Source organism: Acomys russatus, chromosome 14 (assembly GCF_903995435.1).
Source record: "Acomys russatus chromosome 14, mAcoRus1.1, whole genome shotgun sequence".
Classification (NCBI taxonomy): domain Eukaryota; kingdom Metazoa; phylum Chordata; class Mammalia; order Rodentia; family Muridae; genus Acomys; species Acomys russatus.
Window position 1 is genome coordinate 42,424,192 of NC_067150.1, and position 24,993 is coordinate 42,449,184.

Sequence of the window (24,993 nt, forward strand, 5' to 3'; positions counted from 1 at the left end):
GATGGTTCCTGTACAAAATAGTTATTTTCTCAAATTTTGAAAGTCTTAGCTTCCTAAGACTGAGCATAATAAATAACAAATGGTCTGACTTTGATCATTTTGCTGTTTTCGGATGGTAGCACCTATCTCTAGAGTTGTTCCTAGGGATCCATCCCCGATGCTCTGACTAACTGCAGTGCACTGGGAGGGGAGAATATGAAATGTGATTCACGTGCTGAGTATCAGGGGCGTCTAAGATGGGCCATGATAGATACATTTAACATATCAAAGCAAAGCAATACCCATATGTCCAGCTGTGGTCCTTCATACTGCTGCCCTTCAAAGACTTCTGGGGCTGCATAAGGGGGGCTGCCACACCATGTTGCCAGCAGTTCACCAGTTTTAAAGAAATTTCCAAAACCGAAATCTATTGGGATGGAAATACATGTTACTTTCATGTCTGCTCTCAAACTAGGCTGCATTTCTCAGTACTAATTTTATAATGTGGGACCACTATGATCCAACTTGTAAAGAGGAGGGTGATCTCCATCTTGTGTGTTTTCCCTAGTAATTATCACAATGATAAGCTTACAGTAAATAATGAACATTGGCAGGGTGTGGTGGCGCACACCTTTGATCACAGCACTTGGGAGGTAGAGGCAGGCAGATCGCTGTGAGTTTGAGGCCTTTTTACAAAGCGAGTCTAGGACAGCCAAGGCCACACAGAAAAATCCTGTCTTGAAAAACCAAGAAGGAAAAAAAGAAGTTAATAGTGAACATTGTTGAATAAATGCATATGCGAATTGAGGTTTCTTTTCAAACAGAACATATGAGAGGTGGGAAAATGACTTTAAACCATGGTTTTTTGGTTGTTTTGATACAGGATCTAGCTGTGAGGCCAAGGCTGGCTTTGAACTCATCATTTACCTGCCTTGCCCTCCTATGTGTTGGGCTTACCTATAGAAGTGAGTCACGGCATCCAGTTCTTAATCTTAAAGCCATGCTTTTTTGGTGGTGGGGCTGAAATATCTATTTGTGTGAACAACCACTGTGAATTTGATTATTGTAACATAAGTTGCTTTATTCTATACAGTCTGTAAGAGGCAAATGAGTAAAATCCAACTAAGTAGCATCATATACCAGCTTTTGAGGCAGCTGAGAATTTTGTACGTAATGACTCTCCAAATGTTGATCCATACATCCTGCCATAGGCAGATACCCATCTGAATATCTCATTAACAAATGACAGCAGATGGCCTGGCTACATACTACCCATCGGCACTACCACGTATATGCTCATTTGTAGAGTTCAGTGGCATTATACTTCAAAACAACTAAGCCTTGTTTCTTATAGCCTCAGTCACAATGAACTTACAGATTTGAGACCTAGAATGCACTGTACAAACACTGTACTTGATGCCTTTAATATGTACATGACACAAGCTTCAGTGTCCTTTGCCATAGACGTGTGTCTGTCCTTTTGATAGTACTTAAGAAACAAATGCCTACTGTTATCCAGGTTAATCCTACACTCTGGTGTGCTATGAGTCTTGACACTTGGACCCCATCTCCACCACCAGACAGCCTGGCTTTGGGGCCAGGGTCAGCACCTGTACACCTTAGTTTCCCCATTTGTAAAGCTGCCAACATAAACATGCCCAGGCAGCAGCTGTTATGAGGGGCTAATGTCCTGCTGTAAACTACTGCTTTGTTTGTGTCTGAGACAACACATATCAGTACCTTGGGGAAAATATCCTCTCAGCCTTTGAACGGGTAGGATCAGGCACAGCAATAACTGTAGCCATGTTATGGCTGCTTCATGGAGGAGCGTACTAACTACTAAGTTCAGGAGAACTAGAACTGACTTACTAGTTTGTCAGAGGAGAGGTATTTTACTTCCCTGACCAGTGAGAATAACACACCTGCCCAGAAAGGATGTAGTAAGGATTAGGGAGATTAAAGATGTAAAATGCCCAGAGCACAGATGTGAAACGTCAGCACTGCTTCTGTGAAACCATTACTACTACCACTACCTCCACAAGAAAAAGGCCACAAGGAACTTACTCCAGCAGGAGCAACACGGTTCAGAAGAGAAAAGACGGCATCTCTGAGAAAAAGCCTCAGATCCAGCCCATGGCAACCACACCCATCTTCACATTGTAGTAACACCTCAGCCTATATTCCACTTTTCAGAATGACCATAAATCTTTGTCTTCTTTATTTCGCCTCAAGGACTAGCTACTCCTGCCACCTTATAACTCATTAATAGAGATCCAAGTTTCTAATCTTCTAGAAAAGCTATAGAACGAGTTAAGAATAAGATGATTAAATCTACTTTAAAGAGTAAAAGGTTGATTTCCTGTACAGAGACACACCCAAGCTCTGGGACAGACGTGTGGAGAGGAGGACTGGCTACAGGACCCACAGTGGTCACTTATATAAAATGGGTCAGTACTTGCATACAACCCCCACACTTCCTCCTATACTCTTTAATGATTGCTGGATTATGTACAATACCTAATACAGTAGTGAAGCAATCTAAATAGTTGCAATATTTAATTACTTAGGGGAAACGGCAAGAAAATAAACAAACCTCTGCACAAGTTTAGTAGAGATTCAACTTTTCTAGGTCTATCTACATAAGTCTACTATAATGAACAATACTATGACATTTTACTCAGAGAGTATTTCCCATCCATGGTTGGTTAAATCCCAGGATGTGGAACCCACAGATACAAAGAGCCTACTGTATTCTCATTTCGTCACCCTAGCCACTTCACTTGTCTCTTTACTGCACACGCAAATGCCGCCTGTGTGTACTGTTATCCACAGAAGAAAACACGAGTCACAACAACACCAGAGGAGAATGGCTATACAGCTCCACCGTCATTGGCTTTGGGCAGCTATTAGGGAAAGAATCACTTGGGCACTCCTTTTTCTAACCCAGACTTAGACTTCAGGCCATGCCAGATCAGAGAAGTAAACGGGTAAGATGTTTCCTTTCTAGCATCACCTCATTTCTATTTTTAAAATTTCATTTAAAAATATTTGTCCGTTTATTATGTGTAGAGGCATGTATATGCCATGGCACACATGTGGATGTCAGAAGAGAACTTATTGAAATAAGTTCTTTCCTTCCACCATGGGGATTCCATAAATTCAATTCCAGTCATCAGGCTTGTTAGCAAACCCCATGACCCATGATGAGCCATCTTAAGGCCCTTAATCTCACTTTTTAAATGCCCAGTATAAAATAATATATATTTATGGACTATAATGTGATATTTTGACATATTTGCATCATGCAATGGCCAAATCTCACTAATAACATCAGGCTTGTTAGCAAACCCCATGACCCATGATGAGCCATCTTAAGGCCCTTAATCTCACTTTTTAAATGCCCAGTATAAAATAATATATATTTATGGACTATAATGTGATATTTTGACATATTTGCATCATGCAATGGCCAAATCTCACTAATAAATCTATCACCTCATTAATTACAATTCATCTGTGGGGAAGAGATGTCTATTAACTACACCGCTGTAACTATTTGACTCTGAGCTACAACAGGAAACTGCTGTTACTTATTCTGATGTTTCAATTGTTCCAAGTTTGGCTAATCCTGTGGGCTTTTCAACCTGCTTCATTTGACATTTTTTGTTAAAATTTCGTTTTAAGTACTTCAAAATAAGAGATTAGCCAAGCTCCTCTTGTATCTTCTTTGCCCTGCCCTTAACACCACTACTTCTCCAAGATGCTATGGTTATTTTTGTTGGATAATAGTATTTAAAAACCTAAATTAGGCTCTGGATCTATTCACTGATATGTTTAAGTATTCACAAGAGAGTGAAACTGTGTTTGAATACAGGTCAGGTATACTTGTTTAAACTGTTCATCAAAGCCCCAACTGTGCCACTAGGCAGAGTTTACAATAACTTAAAATTGGAGGTAGGGCTGTCCAAGGTCAATCCCTACCACTAAGCAGAGAGGAAGGATCTTAAATTTTTCTGTGCCAGACAAAGCTGACCCACCAGGTGTTTAATCACAGCACCTTCCATGCAGGATGTTTGTAGAATTGTATTTTAATGCACTCACATTCATTTTAGGAAGCTATATTCACTCTAAGAGTGCATGATGGGCTATGCAGATAACTGTTCTCATTCTGTCAAGATGATGCATGTTTCCCTCCCTGTGACACTAAAGCAAATACTCTGAACTTTTACTCTCACAACAGCTACAGGACTTCCTCATATATCCACACTCACTCACTTGGTGTGTGTATGGTTTGAATATTTATAAAAGATAGGATTTGGGCTAAAATCTTTAACCAAAGATCAGCTACTGACAGTCATGGGAATCAACCAGGCTGTAGAAGCTGAGTCATAACTATCTCCAATCTAACCAGTTACAAACCACAGGCATCACATATTAGAACCATTAGTATTTTCTGCTTTGTGTTTTGAAACATGAGTGACCTTTATCTTACTGACAACAAAATCCACTATTGCTGTCACCATAAATAACATGCTTTACCAGTGCCCAAGAATCATTAGCAAAGGGCTACTGTTTTAGGAACAAAAGAGTAAACAAGCTGTTGATTTCTGCCTAATGGGAACTCCAAACACAGGAAAGATTTCTGTTGTTTGTTGGAATAAAATAATGAAATAGATCAAACAGCAGAATGTAGCTGGAAACTGCTACAATGCAGATTTGAAATCAGCAGGGCCTGAGTGTCTGTCCTTCTAACCAGCTCTGAAGTAATACCATGAATTTGAGCATCAATGAACAGACAGCACAAGTTGATTAACTGTTGGTGAGTATTTACTGTTGCAAAATAATAACTAAACACTTTCAGGGTTTTTTAAATTAAGGAGAAACTTTAGTAATTTAAATCATTAAAAATTTATCTATTTATTATGTATACAGTGCTCTGCCTGCATGTACACCTGCAGGCCAGAAGGCACTGGATCACATCATAGACACTGGATCACATCATAGATAGTTTTGAGTCAACATGTGGGTGCTCGGAAGTGAACTCAGGACCTCTGGAAGAGCAGACAGTGCTCTTAACTGCTGAGCCATCTCTCCAGCCCCTCTAAGTCATTTTTAAAAGAAAAAGTAAATAAGTAAACTCTATCTTTACTTTAAGCCAAGAAAAAGTAAATTTCTATGAGTCATAACTCAGGCAGTTCTTAATCTCTCACAGTATGTTATAATGTCTAATTTCTAATTTTGCGAAATTTCTTGGGCTGATCAGAGTGCTCTGTGGGTAAAGACAGCCTTATGACCATGCTCAGTTCCCAGGACCCATGAGGTGGACGATGAGAACTGATTCTTGCAAGTTGTACTTTGACTTCCACACTTGCACACTCCCCCCGCCTCTCTCTCACACACAAATACCATGATTTTTTAAAAGTAAAAAAGTACCATATTTTCCAGCATATAACATAACCCTCTAACTTTAACTTTTCCAGTTAAAATATAGAGTTTGCAGCCCGAGTCTGCTGCACAGGATGTGTGTTGGAAGAGGGTATATGCTGAGTATATTCCAAACTCTATATTTTAACTGGAAAAGTTAAAGTTGGGGGTTGTCTTTTATGCCAGAAAATACTGTAATTCTCTTGGTGAGAAGCAGATGATTTGAGGGTTAAATTTTAGCCTTTCTTAAATGAACATGAGTCAGGCTATCCGGCCTGATAAAGGGTACACATTTAGAATTACCACGGTAGCAGTGAAGAAGGCAGTAACAAGGAAATGAAGTGGACAAATGAAAGGCAGGAGAGCAACGGGAGCCAGGCTGATTCATTGCACAGACTGAAACTGACTTCAATGCGTATTTTGTTGCCTACCAGTGAGGAAAGGCCAGTTGCCTCATTCACCTCCAAACACCAGTCACTGTTTGACAGGAGGACAGGAACAGTCACCAAAGCTGGGACGAAATGTTATCCTTAGATCAGTATGAACCATCTAGAACCATCTGTGTCCAATCAGGGAGTCCAAGAGCCAAGAAACAAATGATAATCCTTAGCCTTCATGGAGAAAGAATGGGAAGGACAAAAATAAATAAAGGCCCAAAGCACTCCTGCATAGTCCAGGCCTGATGAACTGAGCCTGCAAAGCAGGACTGACAGATGTATGTCATCATGCTTGCATGTACAAGGCTATTTCCCCATTTTATGATACCAGTAGCAAGAGGATAATGGAAGAAGGTCAACAAATATTCTCAATAGATTCCCTTTTCATCTCCATCCTTTCTCATTTCTAGGGCACACAAATGAAACTGTATACCCAGAAACTCTTTCTCAAGGTATTGTAGTAAGTAGAAAGCTGTAGAAGCAATGGCAAAGGTAATGAACCACCAATCAAGTCAGAAAAGAAGCATTCCTTTTGAGCTGATACACAGATCAGATCCATCTAGCTAATTCTATGTTACTACCTGCATTTAAGGGTTTCCTCAGGGAAATGTTTTATCAGACAGACAATGCAAGCGATCCACTTTCCTTATTCCTTTACTATTTGCATTAATAAGGCTTTAGGGCCACTGACTTTTTTTTTTCCTTTTCTTCTTTTTTTTTTTTTTTTTGTAATGTGCTGAAGGAGGTTAGTTGGCTATCAAAGTTTTACAGCTTCGTTTCAATGGAATCAATTATGCATTAAACACAAATAGCAGCCACCTTTTGAGTGTTTACATGGTGCCAAGAGTTTTAACTAACAATTTATTTTACAAACAATTGAACAGGACCATGTACCAGGCACTGCTTTAAGTACTCAGCAAATATTAATTCAGGTAACAGCCACTGTGTGGCATGAAGCTAGGCCATTCTCCATGTGCAGATAAGGAAACTGAGAACCGGACAATGTCTCCAAGGTCAGTAAACAAGTAAGTGGCAATGCCAGGATTCATTCCCAAGAGGCCTGCTTCTTACTTATTGCACTGTATTGTCTCATTAATCTCTAAACACTGTCCCTGAAAACACAATAATTTCTAACTAAGAGAACAGGAGCTGTGACCTGGAGAAGTTAATTAATCTACCCAAGGTAACAGATACAAATACAGAGCCTATATCTGAATTGCCTGTTCAGACTCAGCACTTCACATCAAGTCTTGTTTGATTTGTGTCAATTAAAAAAAAGATTTGTTTTTATTATTTTTAAATATTGTACAAGTGTGCATGCATGTGTTGTGGTGCACACGGTGCCTGCAGAGTCCTAAAAAGAGTGCTGGGCCCCTGGAGTTGGAGTTACAGATGGCTGTGAGTCGTCTGGCGTGCGTGCATCCCTGGAGGAGCATCATGAGCTCTTCACTGCTGAGCCGTCTCTCCAGGTCTGAGTTGCAGTTATTTCCTGAAAACTTCCTCCAAGTAGCTATATATCTGAATCATCAGGTACTTAGAAAAGCTTTCAAGATGTGAAAGTTGGAGAATAAAACTAAAGATAACTCACTTTAATGCATCAATAGTCATTATAAGCTAAATTAAGCTAAAATGTACTGCAAGTATGGAACCTCTTGAGAGCCCTGTTGCTTTGTTTCAGCCTTTTTTCCTCAGAATGTCTCAAGCTCCTATTTCATGAAGAGTGGAGGCCTTATGATTGAGACAACCTGAACACAGCTGCGGGTGAACCCATGGCTCTGCACTGTTGAGTTATTATTGCAGGAAACATAAGATAAACATTAATTTCAGCGCCCTGCTTCTATATTTATGAAACTAATCATGATTTACACTTCTATTCCTGTCTTTTAAATATAGGCACATTTTAAATGAAAACTTGATTTTTCCTTTTAACTTCAACATACGTGGCTTCAAAAGTTCACTTTTAGCAAATTATAAGAATAATAAACTGAGCAATAATTTTGTCCTGCTTGTTTCCCTCTTGCTTTCTTTACATGGAGTCTCATCTGTCCTGTGCTAGATCTCTGTCAAAGTCAATTATTCCAAGATTATTGTTCTTTCTCTGTGTAGCCTTGGCTGTCCTGGGCTGACTTTGTAGACCAGGCAAGATGACTGTTCTTAAAGATAAGCAGAGCCATCAAAAGTTATAAGACCTGTGATAAGGAGCAAACGTCTGGTGAGAGATCATTTAAAAGACAAGCTTCTAACCTGGCCGATACTTTCCAGTTCACCTAGCTCCTCCCAGTGATAGAGTAGTGCATCTCTCAACCCTCCTCAGAGAAGCTTCTTTTTTACAATGGATAGTGAGCCATAGAGACTGCAGCTGGTCAATGTTCAGAGGGTGAGACTGTTGTGGAGTGTCCAGCCCTAAAGCAGACAGCAACACCACGCTCTTCCCCTCAAGGCTCAAGGCTCAGCCTAGAAGGGCGGGATTGTAAGAGCTGCAGGTAGTAGGCCTCTGCAGTAGGACAGCAGTTGCTGGGTGTGACAGTGCTGTTACACACATGGACCCATGGAGGCTGGGACTGCCTTCACAAGACCTGGACAACATCAAGCACACACGGGGGAGGAACTCATGAAGGTCCCCTCTTAGCAGGATCTATTCACAACTGATGGCTGCTTGAGGAGATAGAGTCAGCTTTCTTCAGGGATCTAGCTCCTGAGAGGCCATCACATTCCAACAGATGCCTATATCCATGCACATATTATAGGCAGCACTAGAGGGTTAAAAATCAAACAAAAGAAAACCCTACATGATGTTGGGAGGCAGGGATGGGGGGAATACGTTAAAAAAAAAAAAGAGAGTCAGCCAGGTATGGTGGCACACACCTCTAATCCCAGCAGTTGGAAGGCAGAGGCAGGTGGATCAAGGACAGCCTGGTCTACAGAGCAAGTTCCAGGACAGCCAGCATTAGACATAGAAACCCTTTCTCACCCCCTACCCCACACACCAAAAAAGAGAAAGAGGGGTGGGTTTAATCAAGATACATATATGAAATTCTCAAACAGTTAAAACCCCTATAAATACTCAAGAGATATTCTTTTAAAAGCCACATCTATAGTTTATAACATGTGGACTCCTTTAGCCCCTGACCACCTGACCAGTCCAGGCTCCTTACCTATCAGTTTTCACTGGCACTTGACAGAGCCCACTAGCTGAAGCTTGTAGCTACCCAAAAGTTCTCTGGAGTTTTCAGACTAACGGAACACAAAGTCTCCTTACTGACACCACTTGACACATAATGCTTGGAAAGCACACAGGAGTGGCCAGAGATTGCATTTTGAATTGGAGAGCCACTGCTGATTACCTGTGTTGCCTTAACAAGTTATTTACCCCTACCTGCGTTTGGTTTTCTCATAAAAAACAAAGAAACAAATAAAACCTGGTGATAGCTATGCAGCTTCTAAGTGTGTTGTGAAAGCGAAGGACTAAGAACCCAGCAGAGCACCTGAAAAAAGCAAGGCTTGATTCAGTATTGTCACTATCCAAACCAACATTTTTCCTGGCTTCTATACAGTTAAGAAAGCCTTGAAGCTTCCATATTCAAAAGCAAAAATAAAAACAGCAAAACCCAACAAAATGCAAACCCAAATGCTATATAACATTAGGCACACTGCACTGACCTATCTATTAGGCAGAATTATAGTAAACACAGACAACACTTGGTATAACCTTGAGTAACAGTCTGTACTTAGTATTTACTTTTTTTTTTTTTTTTTTGGTGTTTTACTTGGATGTTTTCTTTTGCGCTTCCAGTGATAAATACTTTGTAAATTTCAGGTCACAATTTTAACACCTTTCTCTGCCTAACAAGATTCCCAGGAGCCCCTTCCATAATAGAGAGAGTTATGGGTGAAGCTGGCGCTGCTGGCTTAGAACCACAGCACTAGGAGTTAAAGAAGGGAGTGGGAAGAGGGCTTTCCTATAAAAGATAATTTTCAGGCAGTGGATGCTTTTAAGAAGTAAATGGGAAAAAATCCAGAAGTAAATTGAGAAAGTTGGCAAAAATAAGTAAAATGAATGAGACCAAACAGAAAGGCCAAAATAATGATGATAAAGTGTGTGTGTGTGTGTGTGTGTGTGTCCCAGAAATGAAAGTAGACACACAAAAGACATAAACTAACAACCCCCTATAGAAACACTGCTACCATGCATTGTATTTTCACAACAAACAGTTACAAATTAGTAGACACACACACACACACACACACACACACCACACACACACACACACACACACACACACACACACACACACACACACACACACACCACACACACACACACACACACACACACACACACACACACCCCCCCCCCCCCCCCCCCCCCCTCAAACTAGTGCAGGTGGTTTCTCCTTAAACTTCCGACCTAACTAGTGAGCAAACGAATCTCACCTGGATGTCTCTCTGTTGGTACAAGTCATCACAACTTGCAACTGTTCTAAACTTTTAATCTATGCCCGTATTTTCTAAATCTCCCTCTTCCTCATATCTTCAACTTCTCCTGCTGTTGCTCCATTTACACACACATGCTCTCCCAGGGCTGTTCCACACACCAAGTCTGCTGCTCCCTTTGCCCATACTGAGCTATGCTCTTCACCATCCCAGTCTCCATCTGCCTGACCACAGCATCCTGCTTTTGCATTTTTGGTAAGTAGTTAACTCATTTCTCAAAACTAAGATCAAATACTTCCTAATGTATGATGCTTCCTAATGTGTGATGCTTCCCGGGCTCTTCAGGTTGACGATGTTCTCTCACTTATGCCTTACTGATGTTCCCTAACTTGTGCTGCACTTACACCCTTGCCACTTTTTTAGGAAGAACAGAGGAATTGAACTCAGGACCTTGCATATGCTAAGCAAATGCTCTATCACCAAACTATATATCCCCAGCTTTGTACATACCACTTTTCTGTATATTTACAACTTAAGGTGTAATTGACAAATAAAAAAAATGTGGAAATTTGATATACATATTTGCTGTGAAATAATTATACATATTACATATTTGGCATAGCATAATGTCTGGCACATATTTTACCATGGCATGAGTGATTTTTGACTATGGGAATTAAGAAATTCATAGTATCAGCTTTAATTCTAGCACTTGGGGGACAGAGGCAGGTAGGTCTCTCTGTGTGTTCAAAGACAGCCTGCTCTACACAGTGAATTCCAGGCCAGCCAGGGATACATAGTAAGGCACTATCTCAAAAGGCCAAGCTAAAAAGAAAGAAAGAAAGAAAGCAAGCAAGTAAGCAAGCAAGAAAGAAACTAACTCACATTATGAAATTTAAAATGTTTTTCAATTGAGCTAGACATGGTGGTACATCCTTATAATCTGAGAGCCTGGGAAGCAAAGGTAGGAGAACCATAGCGTGGCCCAGGTACATAGTGTGCTCAGGGACAGCCTAAGGTGTATGAGGTCCAAAACCCATCTCAAAAAAGAAAAAACAAATCAAGAGAAAAACAATAATAACAAAAACCCAACACACACATACACAGAAGTGTTGTTGTGATGTCTTTGTGTGCTGTTCTCACTCTGCTTCCATCACTTCCTGTGTCCTGTCTGCTTTCATCTGTATTAGCACCATCGGCTTTATGAGAGGAACCAGGTAGAAGAGCACCAGGACCAGCACTTCTGGCCCTCTCCAGCCTCCAACCAGTCTCACATTTTGACAAACAGCCTATTCTACAGAACTTCTCAAGAAACCTGGATGCAATTCAGACTCCCAAGTGCTGTCCCGTCACTGTAGACATTAATCATGAATATATTTTTTTCCTTCATCATTACACTCAGTACTAAGAGGTGAGGATGCTCTGCTAAAGCTTGACTCTGCCTGCAAGGCTCTTTGCACACACTCAGCACAACAGCTCTCATCAGATCATTTCTGAAGCACTTGCGTCCCAGCTACCTGCTATTTTGATATTCATGTTGTTATCCAGCAGGAGATTTTCAGCCTTCAGGTCACGGTGCACAATTTTCCGGCCATGGCAATAATCAACAGCAGACAGAATTTGCCAGAATTTTCTCCTGGCTTCAGATTCATTTAACCGGCCATGATTAGCAAGATAATCTGTAAGAGAAGAGAACATTTAGAATTATTCACAAAAATAAAATAAACTCAATATTAGCAAACAAGAAGATTTTTGACTCATTTTTTAAAATGAAAAAATGAATGCTCAAATAACACAATAAACATATTTTCCAAGTTTCTTGCCTTTGGAGAAGTAACTCTGACTATACTTCACAGATTCTACATATATTCCAAGAGCACAGTATCAGGTAACAGCAAGAAGTAGCACAATATTCACATCATATCTCAAAGTAAGTTTCATTTTATTTTTGCCTGTGTACTCTCTTCTAATTTGCTGAAAATATATAGTTTCTTCACAACATATTTAAATACATAAAACTCTTGCAAGTTAAAGTGCATGAATTAATTCTCTGATATAACAGAGAAGGGACATCAAAAGCAATACTTAAAAACACCTAGAAATAGCTTCAATAATTCAAACCCTGGGGTGTTGAAAGAGAGAATGCTGATTTACCCAAGAGCAGACAAACTTGTTTTCTAAACCACAGCCATGACAAATGATTATAAACCATTTTGCAGGATGCGTTTGCTATCTTTGTACAGTGTTACAATCTTTATTAAAGCTGTTTGACTGAAAATTAATTCTACACTAACTATGTCTATAACTTAAATAAAATTAAATGCTACAACTTGAAGAGCTGAAAGCCTTCTGAAATCTTTTTAGGGAGAACCAACATTAATCTTGGAAAAATTTTATTTCAGTAATTTCCTTAAGTAAGGAATTGTATTAGTGACTGTCTTAGGATCACTATTTCTTGATGAAATACTATGACCAAAAGTATCTTGGAGAAGAAAGGATTTATTTGGCTTATATATCCTAACTCAGAGTACACTGAGGGACCAAGGCAGGAGCTCAATTAAGGCAGAAGCTTGGAGGCAGGAGTTGACGCAGAGGCCATAGAGGAGTGCTGATTACTGGCTTGCTCCTCAATGCTTACTCAGCCTGCTTTCTTATAGCATCCAGGACCACCAGCCCAGGGTGGAACCATACACAGTGGGCTGGGCCCTCCCATATCATTAATTAAGAAAACGCCCTACAATTGCATCTACATCAGGTCTTATGGTGGCAATTTCTCAATGAGGTTCTTTCCTCCCCCACCCCCAGATGACTATAATTTATGTCACACTGACATAAAACGAGCCAGCGGAGTGATAATATTCAGCCATCTTCACACAATTCTCTGCCCTTATCTCCTCATCTTTTTGTTTGCTTTTGAAATTCATACCTTTGGCCTATTATCTTCCAAATACTATGATTATTTCTTTTTAAAATTTATATAACTTCACAGTTTATAAAGTATGATGATTCCATAGTATTTCATATCCTATAAACCTCTATGATAACTTTTTGTAATTCCCATATTATGGCTAGCAAGCTGAAGATAAAAAGAATTTGGCAAAACTGGGCATGGTGGCACACGCCTTTAACCCCAGTACTCAGGAAGCAGAGGCAAGCAGATTACTGTGAGTTCGAGGCCAGCCTGATCTACAAAGTGAGTCCAGGACAGCCAAGGTTACACAGATAAACCCCGTCTCAAAGAACAAACAAACAAACAAACAAAAAAGGAAAAACAAAACAAAATGAATTTAGCAATTTAGTTGAATTTGTGTAACTTGTAAGTGAATTAGTTGATCTGGGACCATGACCTGGGACTGGATTATTTTTAATCATCTCTTATAGACTCTTATAGAAGCTCACAGCTCTAGAGGGTCAGTCCATGATCATCACGGCAGAAAGTATGGTAGCATGCATGCACGCATGGTATTGGAGCAGCAGCTCAGAACTCACACATCTGAAGCACAAACTCATGGAAGAAAGAGGGAAACTGGGCCTGGTGTGGCCTTCTGAAATGTGAACCCCACCCCCAGTGACATAACTCCTCCAACAAGTCTACACTTCCTAATCCTTCCTACAGAGTCCACTAACTTGTAACCAAATTACATTCAAATACATGAGCCACTGTAATTCTCGTATATATGTATACACACACAACCATAATGGTAACACACTTGAAAATACACATACATCTAAGCATTCTGAGAATAGAAATCAAGCTTTTCGCTACTGTAATCTCCACAGCAAAGCATTATACACAACAGCATAAAATTTAAAAGCCTATTAAAATCTTATTATGGTGATATTTTTACAATGTTGTAAGAAAAAAAAATAGTAACTATAACCTACAACTCTTCCACATACACTGTAGGCCTTAGATGTAACTGGATATTTTTATCTATTCTACATTTGCTTGTATCAGAAACAGAAATCGTAGGCTCACAATACTTCTCTTTGCTTTTAGGGCCTAGACAACAGTCATCTACAATTCTGGGGGGTAAAAAAAAAGGATCATTCAAGAACAAGAATTTCTGGTAAAGATAATGACCTCAAACTCTTAAATCCCCCTGCCTCTGCCGCCTGAGTGCTGGGGTTAAAGGTGTGTGCCACCACTGCTCAGCTTTTGCTGACTTTTTAAAAAAGTAATTTTCCTAAAAGACCTTGGTTCTTAATATTAACATAAAGTACTTGTTCTATAATAAACATCAAATAATCTCAAAAGAACTGTACTAATACTACTACCAACAATAATATTACTGCAATGTATATGCTCACATTTCTGTGAAGTTCTTTTTTATCTTGAGAGAACACTGTCCCATAATATAGTCTATTATGCTTTTTTTCCTAATTTTTAGTTTTCTTTTACTCCATTTGTTTTTCTCAATTTGAAAATGAAGTTAAAGCTATATTATACAAACATGTCATTATTTCTTTTATTGTTTAAAAAGCCCATGAAGGCTGGGGAGCAGCTCAGAAATAACTGTTATGCTTTAAAAGTACTTGAAAGGTGTGGGGATGTAGTTCAGGGGCAGAGCCCATACTACAACAGGCACTAGGCTTTAACCCTTGCACTCCCTAAAATTAGTTACTTGAAAAGCTTGTACAGAACACTTCCAAGGAGAGAATAACAGCAGTGTATGTTTTCAAGCATTAGGAATGGCTTCTGCCCAGTTTTACTTTGAATAAAACCCCCGGTACTAAGTATGAGGCCAACATTAAAACTAGATAACATGATATAATCTGGAGTCTTCCATCCTGGTTCCCTGCCCCTGTCTACAGGTAGCTTTTTGGTTTTTGGTTTCTTTTGGTGTTTTATTAAAAAAAAAAAAAAAAAAAAAAAAAAAAAAGAAGAAGAAGAAGAAGAAAAAAAAAGAAAAAAAAAAAAAAAAAAAAAAAAGCCCATAAGTTTCTTTTGTTTTCATCTTTGTTTTTCCAAGACAGGGTTTCTTTGTGTAGCCTCGGGTGTCCTGGACTTGCTTTGTAGACCAGGCTGACCTTGAACTCAGAGAGATCCACCTGCCTCTGCCGAAGTGCTGGGATTAAAGGTGAGCCACCACATTCTACTTTTTATACAAGAACATTTACTTTCACTTTAAACTTCACAGGAATCTCCCTTTCCTTTTAGTTTCTTGCAGACATTTCCATATTTAATATAATTGTGACAGAAACTGAGGGCTCAGGCATGGCATGGCAGCATTTACTTCTGACCACAGCTCTTGAAAGTGGGGTCAAAAGGATCAGGGCATAAGTTCCAGGCCAGGCTTGGCTACAGAAAACCCTGTTTCAACCCCAACACTACCTTAAAAATGAGGGGAAAGGGATGTGCGGGAGTCAGGGTGCCAGAGTTTAAAATCTGTTACAGCTGCAGACCATGTGATCCTGAGAAAAACTCAATCTCTGTAATTCTCCATTTGCTAATCCAAAAATGGGAATGATAAGAGATTTCTTACAAGGTTATATAAAGATTTAAAAAACCCTTCAATTTAAATAGAGAAACCCTTGGTATAGATCCTGACACATAAAAGTCCTTAAGCGAGGTCTCACTGCAGGGCGGACTTACTGCTGCTGCCCTGGCAGGCGGTCCCTGGCTGACTTCCTTTCCTACCTTCCCTTTCCACCCATCTGCCCCTTGTGATGTGGTTTCTAGGCTTCACACCTTATTGAAGTTGCTTTAAAGCCAAGGGCAACTCCCTCAGGCTAAAGCCATAGAGACCTTTCAGTTATGCTTAACACTTAGCTGGTCTCCAACAAAAACATCTCTTCCTATTGGTTGTGTATTTTCTTGGTTATCCATTTCTCTCACTAACTTGCTCTTACTCCTTTGCGAATTACAAGAAGCTACCACATTCTAGTCTGGGCTTTCACCTTTCTTTTCCTTTTTTAAGACAATGTTTTCAAGGTTCATCTCAGTCTAGTACATTATTTTGAATTTTTAAAAAAGATTTATTTTTATTTTATGTGTGTGTGCCCATGGAGACCAGAAGAGGGTGTCAGACCCTCTGGAACTGAAATTATGACTGTGAGCTGCCTGTGTGTGCTAGGACACCAAACCCAGGTCCTCTGCGAAAGCAGCGAGTACTCTTAACTGCTGAGCCATCTCTCTAGCCACAAGGCCTTTCTGGTTTTTTAAAAAAGATTTATCTTTATTATTTTTACTTATATGAGTATGTATATGTAGGCCACATATGTGCCTGCTGTGACAGAGGGCACTGAATCTTCTGGAGCTGGCTGCAGTTACCACGGTGAACCACCCTGGTTGCTAGGAACTGAACTCAGGTCCTCTGGAAGACAGCAAGCACTCTGAGCAGCTGAGCCACCGCTGTAGCCCCTGCCTTTCTTTTTCTATACATAGCTTTCCCTCCCAGAACTAATTACCTCTATTGTGTGGATCACCTTTGGTCTGCATTATCCTTAATTGGACAATGTTAATTAATTTTCTCCTTAATTGCTCGCCTCGGGTGCCTCTTAGTCACTGGCCTGGGACCTTCTGCTCATAGATACTATGGAAGCTAATGAAAATCATACACAATGAATACACACATAAATTTTGTATATAATTTCAAGGGAGTGTCTATAAATTCTTAGGTTTAATACAAGTTTAAAAACTCTGCCGTGGGGGATTTTGTTCACCACCTAGGATTTTAATATCTCCAGGTTTATCAACTATGATTTTTCAGCATTTACTTGGTTGAATATCCATTAGCCAGGGTCTGACTATACAGGTAGACCAGGCTGGCTCTGACTAACTCACAGTGGTCCTTTTATCTCAGGCTCCAGACTGTGCCATGTGCTCAGCTCACATTTTCCTCCCACAGCAATGTTAAAGACTGAGCCTTTCCTTTTTTCTTCCTTCATGTGCTACACTACCATGTTTTAGGCACTATATCACCTCACATCCATTCAGCCTTAAAAATTCTAGTCATTTGTTGCCAATCCCTAAACTAAGTATAGATAAAGATCTAGTAAGTTCAAGTTATATAGGGTCGAGTTTATGTAATATAACTGATTTCTTATTCTGCTCTGATAAATCTAAAATTCAGCACATATGGTACATAATAAATTCTAGTTAAATGCATGCTTTCAGCACTGCTATCATCGCTATGCAGTGACATGCTTTCTTTCTCCCCAGGAGATAGAGACAACTTTCCCAGACGCTTTCTAAAGAAGTGGGAAAATCGAGCCAGCTGAGTTCCCCTAAGTTACAGAATGTTAAAATCATGACATGATTACTGGTAAGCTCATATCCTTGAGTTAGAAACTATCAGTATTCTTTAGAGTTAGAGCTGAATGGTAACCTAGAAGATTAATAACACTTGAAATGAAATATTTAATGTTAAGTTAAAAGATTAATTATAATTTTCACTTTTTACATTAATACAGCGTCTCATTAAGTTACCCATGCTGAAGAGGCCTTCCTGCTGGTGGGCTGAAAACACCCAGAGCTGCCCACCACCATGTGGCCCCACCCACCGTAGCGCCACTATAGTGTACAAGTATGTGGTGGAGAGATGGGCGAGAAAGAGAAGCAGAATGGTTTGAGCACAATGAAGAGAGGTGGGACTGGAGCCTCGAGGGTGGCGAGGACAGCCTGATGGGAGTAGCCTGTGCTGCCACCCGAGGCCATGGTGAAGGTCTAGCCAGTGCTGCTCTGAGGGCTATGTCTAGGTCCATGGCCCTACAGCATGCCATACAGCAGCAGGGATCTGTGTTGATGCCCATGGCTCATGTTATCACCAAAGTCCATGCTGACATCTGTAGTCTGGGCTACTGCCTGGGACCATGTTGATGTCCAAGGGCAGCACAGTAGAGCTGGTGGGCTGACCAAGTCAGCTACTAACCAGGCCCAGGTCCAGGGTTGTGAGTTGGCCCACCCCAACACCTACCTCATCTATGAACTGCTGGAGTGAGTGAAGGGGTCAGTCCTGCAGATCCAAAGCTGCAGGATCTCTATGACACAGGGCAACAACAGAATAGCCAAGAGGAATCCTGATGAGAATCCAGTATTGATAGTGTAGCAGACGCCAGAGGCCTTGAACCAGACCAATGACTCATTGCAATGAACATTTGGAAGTAAAGATGTGTGGGAAAAAGGGTAAACTGTGTGATACTGTTACTGCTAATTACATTCTGCTACACTCATAGATCAATGCTTTGCTCAGCCATCATCAGAGAAGCTTCCTCCTGCAGCAGATGGGAACAAATAGAGACCCAGAGCCAGACCATGTGCAGAGAGTATGAGATCTTGAAACAGTCCTAAATGGGATGTGTCTCCATCAATTCCCTCCCCTCATGGCTCAGGGAACCCCACAGATGAGAAGGTAGAAAGACTCTAAGAGCCAGCGGGGAATGAAGGGCACCCAAAGAAACAACGCCTTCTAGCCACATCGGGGCTGGCCACACGGACTGCTGCAGAGCCTATGGCAGTATGCACATGGCTGGCACAGGTTTCCAGGGGTCAGAGATCTGAAAAGAGAAGTGGACATCCTCCCTATCGTTAACCCAGAAACTATCTCCAACTGATAGGTACTTACAAATGAAAAATGAGTTATCTCTAAAACAAACCACTTTTAAGGGAAGGCCCTATGCCCAGCAGTAAGTAGCCAACACAAAATCAACTCCACAGCATTTCCCGAGATTCTTTTTCTTATAGTGTTGTGTTAGAGCATTTTTTTCTTCCTTTCTTTCTTTCAACCTTACAGGTCATCTGCATATGTATTATGGCTTCTGGTTTTGTGTTTATATGGGATTCCTGTGTGTGTCTAAATCTATGTGTTTCTTGTGCTTTTTCTTTGCCTCTTTTTCTTTTTCTTTATTTTTCCTATTCTGATTTATTTTTGCTTTATCTTATTGTACTTTATTTTAATATTATTCCTTAGATGCTTGCTTATTTTCTAAAGAGAGATAGAAAGGGGGTAGATCCAGATGTGAGGGGAGTTGAGGAACTGAGTAGAGAACAGGAAGAGTGAACTCTAATCAGAATATATTGTATGAAATAAAAGCTATTTTCAATAAAAAAATAATTCAGATAATTAACTGGTAAGAAGTTGTTGACCCGCAAATGTGTAAAGATTTCCTATTTCTAGCTATTCAATCTGCAGAGGAATAAAGCTTCCAGACACGGCTGCAATAAACCGCACAGCTTCAACAAGGCAATCAAAACTGGCTCATTTGTGTTTTTCAAGAAAATTTAAAGACCCATAATTTTCTCTTTTAAAACGGATTTATTTTATTTATAATTGTGTGTTATGCTTATGTGTGTCTGTGTATGCTTGAGTGCAGGTGCCCATGGAGTCCAGCAGGCAGTGGGTCCCTGAGCTGGAGTGGCAGGTGTGGCAGCTGCCTGATATGGGTATGGGGACCAAACTCAGGTCTCCTTGGCAAGGGCAGCAAGATAAGGAACTGAGCCATCTCCTTCTTGATTTCAATTCCCATAACTAGATCTTATATTTTTTTTCTAACAGTCATTTCCTTTAATTAGCACTTAATTATATAAAGTAAAATCCCCTGTTATTATTAAATTGGGACTGCAGTCTATCAGCTTAGCTTAAACTGGTTCTTACCAATTTTTGATAAAATATAAGGAAGGATGGTCTATTAAGTAAAACCCCCCAAAAACCACTTAACATATTTGATGTACTACATGATGTGACTTCTAATAGAAGATAAATTAGGTGTCAGACCCGTATTAAACTAGAATAGTCCACGTTATCTTAATCCTAGATATCGATTTATAAGATACTTTATAAAATCAAATTACATTCAGCTTTTAACACTGAGACATATGTGAACATAAAAGTACAGATTATAAATCTCACTTTATTCTGTGTGTTTTCATAAGCACAAAATCATTTCAAATTATGTGTTTGACAAAAATTAAGGAAATTGTTAGCTGTGGTATAGTCTGGCAATTTGTGTTCAATTTTCCTTCATTAGGCTGTTCACATCTGTTACTTTTCATTCAGTTCTTCTAGTTCTGTTCTATAAAGCTACTGAAGTAAACTGTGTTCTTCTAAGAAGTAAATTAGTTTTAGTTACATACTTTTTTGTTTGTTATTTGAGGCAGGGTCTCATTATGTAGCCTTTGCCTAGCCTAGAATTCACTATGAAGACCAGGCTGGCTTTGAACTCATAAAGACCTGCCTTCCTCCGTCTCCTGAGTGCTGGTATACATCAGTTATACATCCTTGAACTTCCATGTCCAAGTGTTCAACAACAATTAAAAGCAAATACTCATTTTTAAAAAATTATGTGTAACCCTTACACAGAAACCAAGAAGGCAATTAACACACCAATAATAGATATTAAATATAAGTTCAAATATTTTAAAAAATAAAACACAGGAGTAAAACGTCTATAACTTTTTTCAAGTAAGGAAATCCCCAAATTAATAGAAAAAAGTTCTAGGGCCAGCCATACCTTAGTTTGAACTCTGGCTCTATGTCCCATGCTTTATGACAGTGGCATTTTCCCCCCCCCCCCCCCACCGGGTTCTCTGTGTAGCCTTGACTGTCCTAGACTCACTTTGTAAATCAGGCTGGCCTTGAACTCACAGTCATCCACCTGCCTCTGCCTCCCTGAGTGCTAGGATTACAGGTAGGTGCTACCATACCTGGCTGACAGTAGCAAATTATTTAGTCCATGAGTTACCTAGTAATGTAATAAACTCTAGGTTAAACTGTTCTGTGCATAAATTTAGAACTCATTGAACGAGTTTTTTTCCCCCCTCTTCCAAGACAGGGTCTGTCTGTGTAGCCTTGGCTGTCCTGGACTCACTTTGTAGACCAGGCTGGCCTCGAACTCAAAGCGATCCACCTGCCTCTGCCTCACCAGTGCTGGGATTAAAGGTGTGTGCCACCACGCCCGGCACAAACAAGTTTTTATTCCACATCTATCCTATTGGTTTTGGCTATGTACAGCACTTTATTTTGTTACAAGACTTTCGTAGTTACCACACAAAATTTAAATTTCCAATTTTGAATTTTCAATTGTAAATGAAGGCTTGTACAGATAAACATGCACAAAGAATATAACAATGGCCCAGTTTCCAACTACATGGCACAGACTTTAAAATATATATGCTTATATTACTTTAACGATGAATTAGAATAAAACCATGTATGTAAAATGAGATGCACAGCAACACAGTACAAAGACTATTAAGGACTCTCAGTTGTGTGGTCCACAAGTCAATCTCAAAATAGAACGCTTTCTCCCTCACTGTGGTGGTCTGAATAGGTTTGACCCCATAGACTCTTGTGTTTGAATGCTTGTTCCATAGGGAGGGGCACTATTAGGAGATATGGCCTTGTTGGAGTGGGTGTGACCTTGTTGGAGGAAGTGTGTCACTGTGGGGGAGGGGCTTTGAGATCTCCTTTGCTTAAGCTACACTCGGTGTGGTTCACAATTATAATAAATTAAAAAATTATATATTAAAAAAAAAGGAGTTCGTATTCCAGATGGGGAGAGAAGCATGTCAGATAGCAGACACATGAGACCCAAGGATAACCAAAAATTATGAGGGAGTGGCACATGAGGCATCTAAGCCTAAGGAGGAACTCTGTATTTTACAACATTGGAAGACTGGGAGGGATTAAAGTAGGTGTGAGACCTTACATGATTTACATTTTGCAAACTATAAAAATAATTTGAAACTTCTTTTTAAAAAACAAGGCGCATAGCTGCAAACATGAAACAAAAAGTGTAAGCAGCCCCACAGGACTTGATAGATGATGTGGAGCCACAGGGAAATTCAGTAACCAATGCACACATATTTACACTTCATACGAGAAAAGAAAGCTAAATAGTAAAAACCTCAACCAGCACTTCAAGACAATTACAGAGGAGCTGTCATTAAGCAATGCTGGCTTATAGACAAGGTGAGATAATGTCTGAAATATCATAAACTCTCCATATAATTTGAGAGGAATAGCTGGGTATGCTTACTGACTTCATGCAGTAAAGTTTCATTATTTCAAAACTGTCTCTTAGGCAGTGAGTTTTTTTTTTTAAAGGTAACAATAGTGTGGAAAAGTGCCATAATTCATATTTGATAATGATGTCATCTTAATAATATTCACCACTCTAGACAAATCTCCAGACAAGTATTTTTATCCCATTTATTTTTGCCATTTCTATAGGACTTCAAAGTTTGTTATAAATTATTTCTGAGTAATGAATTTGACTGGACTGACAAATGAGTCATTCTAATTGTATTGATGTAGTGTGCTATTTACTCAACTTATGGTAGTGCCACAATAATATTTATAAATGCAATCTGGTTACACTTCTAACATATCTTTACACAGATAAATACATTCAGATAGCTATTTTGATATGTAATTATTTCTTAAAAAGGGAAGAAATGTATGCTAAATATTACAGTTTTTTAAATCACATAATTTTCAAGAATTAGGATTCAAATGTCAAACCAGGAGACTAAGACACTTCTAACTAGCTGGGAAACATAGGACCCTCATCCCTTGATTCTGTCAAAGGCAGGCAGCTTGTGACACTGAACTCATCTGCTCACTTTCTCCCCAGTAGACCAGGTGTGTACTTCCCTTCCCACTGGTCCTGGTCATAAGGAATGTCTGTGATTTGACTTACTCTGTTCCTATCATCTATCACAAGAGAGTATGAATGAATAAAAGGTGTGGCACAGATTGAACTCAGTTTATAGCCTGAAATAGAATCTCTGTATTAAGATATAGATAAATAGTTGCTGATGTAAATCACTCCATTTGGGGGTTGGTTTTTATATAACACCACAGAATTATGACTCGTATGATACACATTAGAAAGAAAGGACATTTACTTAACAACAAAAATCACTTAAGTTCTACAATAAAAGCTGTTGAGCACGTTTTCCCTAAAGTTTATAATTGTAATGCTGTGCCTCTTAACTTTTATATATACTACTGTATTAGTTTTATACAACTTAATGACATCTTTAGATATCAAAACTAACTGGCTTTAAAAAATATCATGCTGAGAAATGTTCATGTAGATGGTGGTATAACTACTGAATCCATTACATGAGGATACAGAAAACCTTCATCCTGCTTCCTCTTAGAACAGTCACTTAAACTCTCTTTTCAAGCTACTTTACCATCTACTTCCTATTTATTTCCGGGTCCAGTGGTGGGAAGGAGCACAACTTTTAGGCAGACTCTGAAGAATAAAGTGTGTTTCAATTTCATAAGGAAGACAAGACACAAAGGGATTACTTATGGCTAACATCCAAGCCAGCTAAGTAATTAAACGGACATCTCTAAAACACCATCAATCAATTTAAAACACACAGGGCTATGTTCTCAGCTCTTGGACAAACTGCATTTTGGAAGCTTCAGTTTCTCAGCAAATCTAACTAGCATAACCTCTAAGTTTACCTTTAATTCAATATTAATATTTTGATGGATCTCAGCTTTGTGAAGAAAAGAGCCATGGCCTGCAAAATTCCTTGGCATGTTTCCATCTCACCCAGTCCCTCTAATTTCTAGTACAGCTCCCCCAGGGTGCTTATTTAGTACTGGGAAACATCAGATGTATTGTTGGGGCAGCTTTCTAGAACCACTCTGCATTAAGCAGTGAGGATATGAGGACAGAATCCTGGGCAGAAAAGACCCATTGCTAGAAGCTGGAAGAAAACAGATTAGATCAAAGAGGCTCACAGGAAGGACAAAAGATAAAATGGCTCCAGTTTAGGCAAAGCCGAGGGATCTAACACAGACAGGGAGCCTGGGCTTTCACCCAGGGTAGCATCAGAAACTAAGATCTGGCATCTCACGAAGCTACTGTGAGTGTGCAGAGGGAAAGAAATACAACCAAATGAAAAGAACCCTGTAGTCATTCAACAAATGTCCCCTTTTTACAGCAAAGAGGAATTGATCATGCTTCTGCAACCTGCTAGTCCTATACCTTGGTGATGACAATTCTGACTATGGGGAAGAGGTATGATTTTAAACAAGGTTTCCTTTTCCATCCTTTAAAATACTCATGTTTTGCAAAAGGACATGACTTCACAGAATTGAACTTTCAATTTGACTTCTGCATTAAATGATGTCTCTAGGTTGTTTAAATGGTTAGTTTGTACCACAATGTAGAAAGAGATGAACAGATTTCAAATTGTCACTTGGAGGAAAGTCAAATATATCATTACCCTGTAGTGCTGAAATAAAGTTTGAGACAGGCCAACTACAACAGTTTGTTATCTTTGTCACTAATCTTGAGTGTGTCTCACTCTTTGTCCCTAGCTCTGGGTCCTACACCTTGTTGCTTACTCAGCAGTTCCAAGAGTTTGGGACTTGTATTTCTAGCCATTCTTTTCTGTCCTCCTTTTTTCTTCTTCTATTAGAAGCAACAGTAGAATTTGCTTTGTAGGTTTTGTAGACAGCTGTACTTTTTTCTGAATTAGTAGTTGTAACAACAAGCGAATAAATTTGAATTAAAAAAAGAAAAGATACATGGAAAATCCCAGCCATTGAGGAATGTGATGGCTCTTGAGATTGGTGCAGCTTTTTGCTTCTGTGAGAGCCCAGCTTTAGGTGTGTGTCACCTGACCCTGGCAGCTAAGCCCTTTCTCTGCAGTTCTTTTCTTTTTTTATTCTTTCTTGAGAATTTATATATAATATATTTTGATCGTACTTTTTCTTCTCCTCCAACTCCTCATAGATCCTCCCCCACT

General features: G+C 39.5%; 1 protein-coding gene across 2 annotated transcripts in view; it reads right to left on the reverse strand.

Moving 5' to 3' along the window:
* Positions 1-24,993, reverse strand: part of Sik2 (salt inducible kinase 2) — a 100,053-nt gene that overhangs the window by 24,233 nt on the left and 50,827 nt on the right. For both annotated transcript variants that reach the window (XM_051156432.1, XM_051156431.1), the window contains exons 4-5: positions 11,792-11,953; positions 282-406 (exon numbers count right to left, since the gene is read on the reverse strand). In XM_051156432.1, coding sequence (XP_051012389.1) covers positions 282-406; positions 11,792-11,953 — 287 coding nt within the window. The remainder of the gene's footprint in view (positions 1-281; positions 407-11,791; positions 11,954-24,993) is intronic.